Source organism: Zerene cesonia, chromosome 14 (genome assembly GCF_012273895.1).
Source record: "Zerene cesonia ecotype Mississippi chromosome 14, Zerene_cesonia_1.1, whole genome shotgun sequence".
NCBI lineage: Eukaryota > Metazoa > Arthropoda > Insecta > Lepidoptera > Pieridae > Zerene > Zerene cesonia.
Window position 1 is genome coordinate 4,664,815 of NC_052115.1, and position 5,369 is coordinate 4,670,183.

The window sequence follows — 5,369 nt, forward strand, 5'->3', positions numbered from 1 at the left end:
CTAAAATATTGTAGTAACGTTACTCATAAAAAAAATGTGTTACGAATATATAATTGACGCTGTTTCTCTAAGTTTTCATGTGACCAGGTAATCTTGTAGCCTTTCTTGATTTTTTATTTTTTTTATCTAGTTTCAGAAGCAGGTAGGGTGTTGCTTATGCCGAAATTATTTAAATCCTATATCAATTCACTATACAATTTGTTTTATGCTTCTTTTAATTTTTTATCATTGGAAATAATCAATAGTGAGGATTTTTATTATTTACGAATTACGTAATATGATATATTAAAAGTACGATCTCATGCTTTAAAAGTCTAGCGCTCAATTATAATACACTTTGAAATTTGAAGGAACGTAAGTAGACCTATCATTATGAAATTACATACAATACCTACAAAAAGCGCCCCTAAATCAAAAAGTAGGATGTGGGTGTTTTTTCTTAGGCTAGCAATATGCATATGAAATGGAGGATTGTAGAAATACCATTACATTAATTCTAAAAAGTAGCTGTGGGAATTTTTTTCTACAAAAATAATTCTTATCTCGTGATTGATAATCTCGAACACTATTTTTAGACAATACTATGATAAACCATAGATAACACAATACTAGTAAATAAACATTAATACGTTCTTTACCAAAAAAAAAAAAAAAAATGCTAGGCTTGTATCAGTGGGTTTAATTGTAAACAAAAGAAGGTACTATGACAGAATATTCTCACTATAGTGGCATTGATCGTAGTCTATTACTTATACAGTAGATATAGTATTATGTTATCTGTGCTTATTTAATGGTAAGGTCCGAGTGGCATGCACAGTTATTTCGGTAACAATCAGCATCTTGACAAAGGAAGTATGCTATTCATTGTAACTATTTTAATCTGCTCAACCCACAGTACTCTATTTGTGTCGTGAGTAGTCAACCAATTGAGATTTTCATATATTTAGACACTTGGTTACAATATTAGCATCTGAGAATAGTTGGCGATTAATAACCGAATTAAAAATAAAATTGTTAATTGAACGTTAAAATTGACATTCAAGCGTTAAGAATTAGGAATCAAATATAATCAGGAAAAAAAGGAAGTGTACGAGTTATATTAAACAGATTACATTTGTATTATTACATTGGATTATAAACAATTAAGTAGTACAGTTACTCATTGGTTCTGTAAATTGTTTGCCTAGATATTATTTTAGGGTCAACAAAATTTCTCAAGTTTCGGAGACACGTTTATTTTTTTATATAATATAATAACTATAATAACTTCAGATACGAAATCTTGAACTAAATTAGATACTATGAATTAAATAAACGAAAATCGTGTAACGCCATCATTCCTTCTATGAGTGCAATGTAAGAATATCTCACATAGAAAAAAGAATATAAATCATCAGTATCAAGGATTAAACAAATCAATTAGTTTATTTTATAGCGGCGAAAACAAAAAAAAGTAATGTATTGCTTGCCTGAATTATAGTATTATGTTATCTGTGCCAGATAGTGACAATATGTGGCAAATACGATGATGAATGTTATTATCGCGTTTGCCACTTATTTGAAAGGCGTTAGAAAGGTAACTATCACATATGCAGGGTAGAGGCACTATCACGTTAATAGTTTGTATAATGAAGGTATTTCAGAAAATTAAATGCACGATTTTAAACAAATTGGCCCTCTCCTTTTATTTTCCAGTCATATGACATATCTGCCAGGTGGTACCATTTAAATTTGGTCTAGTTCTGACAATTTGAAGGCGTTTTAGTTTTTTAGAATGCATGAAGATAATAACTTATTTGGAGTCAAGTTATTTTAAAAAGAATTATTATTTAAAGAAAGTTAGGTATAAATAAATCTTCATTCCACGTGCTTTTATACTAGTGTGAGTTGTCATGGGCTTTTGCGTTGTGGTGATGCGGGTGATTTAGCTAGGGGTAACCTTTGTTGTTCATTGACCCGGAGGGATCGGTGTTCAATTGCCGTGTCAATGCTTTGCCTCCAAGCATAGTATATAAGCGTTTGTTTTATGTGGCCTAAGTAAGGATCTGTGAATTTTATTAAATTGCCTATTGTTTGATTGTTTGCAAAGAAAAAAATAATATTATTCGAGGATCTGAAAAAGGAAACAATCCGTAATTTACTCTGACCTAATTTATGTTATATTGTATAAAGTATTGGTTCTGACTTCTGAGCCTTTGATGTGTAAATGCATTCAAGATTACTTTAAAATAATTATGTAAACCTGTAACTGTTCTGTATCCATGTTCTATACATGTACTTAGTAAAAGAATTGCACGTCTTTTAATCACTCTATCTGAAGATGTTTGTGTTGAGTATGGATGCTTATGCATTTATTTTGTACAAAAGGATCGATAAGATACAACCTGATAGAAAACCTTATTAGGTAATATTATCCAAAAAATTAATTTGGATCTATAAAATTGATTTGTAATTTTTTTTAATAGTACATTGCTTTTTAGGAACAAAATTGCATAAATACTATTTAACTTTAATAAAAAAAAATAATCTCTGTACTAATCCTGGCTATAATATATCTCTGTAACAAATTTATATAGATGCGATAAATATTATTTTTGTGAAATTGTAACAAATATTCATCCATTTATTAATACTTTCAAACTTTAAGGTAATCTTACCAAAAGACTTTGCTTCTTACTTTCTAACACAGCAAAATCCAAGGAATTTGACGTTGAAAGGTGACATTGAGATCGAGATGTGTTGTGTGTGGTATATGACATACAAAATTTTAAATTTTGGAACGAAAAATACTTTGATTTGTAATTCAAAAATATATTTTTAAATGAGAAAGTTAATTGCAAATATTAGTACTTTGGACTTTTAATTAATAATATACACGTTTTGTATGAAAATTTTTGAATGATAATAAGAAATATTTTTTGTTATGGATCTTCCTGAAAATGTTCGCACGGATCTAATAAAGCTGTTACCAGCTTCAGTTATAAATGATGTAGTTTGTTTTTGTTTGTATGATAAACATCCACGAGACTCAAGAAAAATAGACGTGTTAGTTTGTACTAAAAAGGGTGAAGTGTTGGAATTTTACGACAGACGTTTAATTTCATCAATTTTATTAGACGATGCACCGAACGTGAAAGAAATAACCATACTTCGTAATGAAAAATGCGTTCCATTCTACATGCTTTCAGCTGAAAATGAAATATTTATACTATCAGCGAATGATACATTAAATATTCATCGTAGAGTAAGAAATGTTGAGAGTTGCGAATTAATTGATAAAGAATGTAGTGGTCAGCCTTGTCTTAAAATTATTTGTAAGGATGATGCTGTTCCAGTTTTGTTTGATAATAACTTTAATATCAGCCAGCCACTTTTGGCATCACAAAATAAATATTCTACAGAATCTGTGCCTCTTATAACACAGTTACAGAGAAAACTCACAGAAGCTAAGTACAATGTAAATAAAAATGAAGGTATTTTGAAAGAGTATGTAAAATTTAAACAAGCTGCTGCTTTTGCATTGTATGAGACAGCAAGACCAAATGCTGATGATTCTCTTTTTAGCTTAGGAACTGTAACTGTGAGTATTTTTAACAAATAAATTATAATATGTCTACATATTTATATCTATACTTATAATATGATCTAAAGAGTATGTTTGAATCCTGATCTCTGGAACAGTAGTTCCTGACTGATTTTAAAATATTTTCCCTGTATGAGATCTCTGAACCTGAGCCACATCTTTGCTCATCATATTTATATCCATGTACCATGACCAAAGATGTGGCGGACCGCTTGTCTTCTAATAACACAAATGTATTTGTTATACCATTGTCAATATTCTTTTCTTTTAGTTTAAGATTTGCATTCTATATTATCCTATTTACTGAATTTTAATTGTATAAAATGTTTACAGATAGCAAAAGCTTTGAAGATAAAAACTAAGTCTCCTATACTCAAAGTATGCAACAAGAAAGTTGTTATTATTGCAAATGTTTGGAATGAGGATAATGTGTAAGTAAATAGCCCACTTATATCTATCCATTAATTTAATTAGTAACTATTAATGATATTAAGCAATGGTTTTAATTATTTATTTTTTCATAAGATCATATATCAAACTTAATATAGACCTGACAGTACATTTTCACACATTCAACAATTTTTTATCTGAAAAAGAAATTATTCTTACAAATAACAATAAACACTTTGTGAACAAAACTTATTTGTTATGTTTCTTTACAGACCTATAGAAAATTTACACTTTCTTCTTCATGATACAACAAAACACGCCTTCTGCTATACCACCAAAATCTTTAAACCAACCACATCACCTCCATTTTGGGAAGAGAGTGGTTTTCATTCTATTCAAAATAATGATAAACATTTTATAGCAGGAGTGGTTGATTTAAAAGAATTAAAATATAACATTAGTAGCAAAATAGAATTTGAAGTGGTTTTATCTTACAAGAAACAGGGCAAAAGCTATTTATTGCCCTTAGACAATGTTGTAGTATCTGCGTTAAACACTATGGGCAAAGATTGTGATGTGATTTTGGATGATGAAGGTTAGTAATACCTTTTTTCATCTAACAATTAAACATTGTTAATCTATTACAAATACAAAGTCATAATGAAATATCAAAATCCATTTATTGCCAGTGTTTCTTAAAAATGTAGTCTGATGGCTATTTCAACAACAAATATATTTATTTCAGATGATGCTAACAAAATATTAGCAGTTCTGGCATCTTCAGACAAGACCGATTTAATTTTGAGACATATTAAGGATGTGAACGAGCAAAAAATAAATATATACAATGAACTATCCAAGCACTTAGATTTCAATGAATTGCAAACAATGAAAAACATACTGATACATAAGAAATCACCTTATCATCTACTTTATGGGTTAACAATAATATCGGTGCATGGATATGAACATGAAAATAGCATAAGTATAGAAGTATATTCCAGGTAATAATTTTGTCTTAACAGCAATATAATATAATATGGATGAGGGGTTGATCACTAATACAAAAAATATTTATAGGCGTTTATTTAAAATGTTTAATAAACAATATATATATTTTGTATAAATTTTTTTTTTTTTTTTTTTTTTTTTTTTTTTTTTTTTTTTTTTTTTTTTATTATAAATCTGCAATCAGCGGTATTCGCTATAAGCGGATGTGTTGCCTGGCAAAGTAGGACATGTAGAGCGAGCCCTCCAATAAGGACATCTGCTCTTCAAGTGACACATTTAAATTATGTCTTTCCTTTTAAGACGTTTATGATACGTCCTTTTTGTCAGTTGGCTAGCAAGTTTGTTTGGGTGTTTCTCCAGTCTGGTCACGTACGATTTTATATGT

At 29.1% G+C, this 5,369-nt stretch overlaps 1 protein-coding gene across 1 annotated transcript in view; it reads left to right on the plus strand.

Moving 5' to 3' along the window:
• Positions 1–2,724: 2,724 nt before the first annotated feature.
• The window catches only part of LOC119831610, a 4,436-nt gene continuing 1,791 nt past the window's right edge, over positions 2,725–5,369 (plus strand). Inside the window, exons 1-4 of the mRNA XM_038355038.1 lie at positions 2,725–3,580; positions 3,917–4,014; positions 4,246–4,568; positions 4,719–4,977. Coding sequence (XP_038210966.1) covers positions 2,924–3,580; positions 3,917–4,014; positions 4,246–4,568; positions 4,719–4,977 — 1,337 coding nt within the window. The 5' untranslated portion in view covers positions 2,725–2,923. The remainder of the gene's footprint in view (positions 3,581–3,916; positions 4,015–4,245; positions 4,569–4,718; positions 4,978–5,369) is intronic.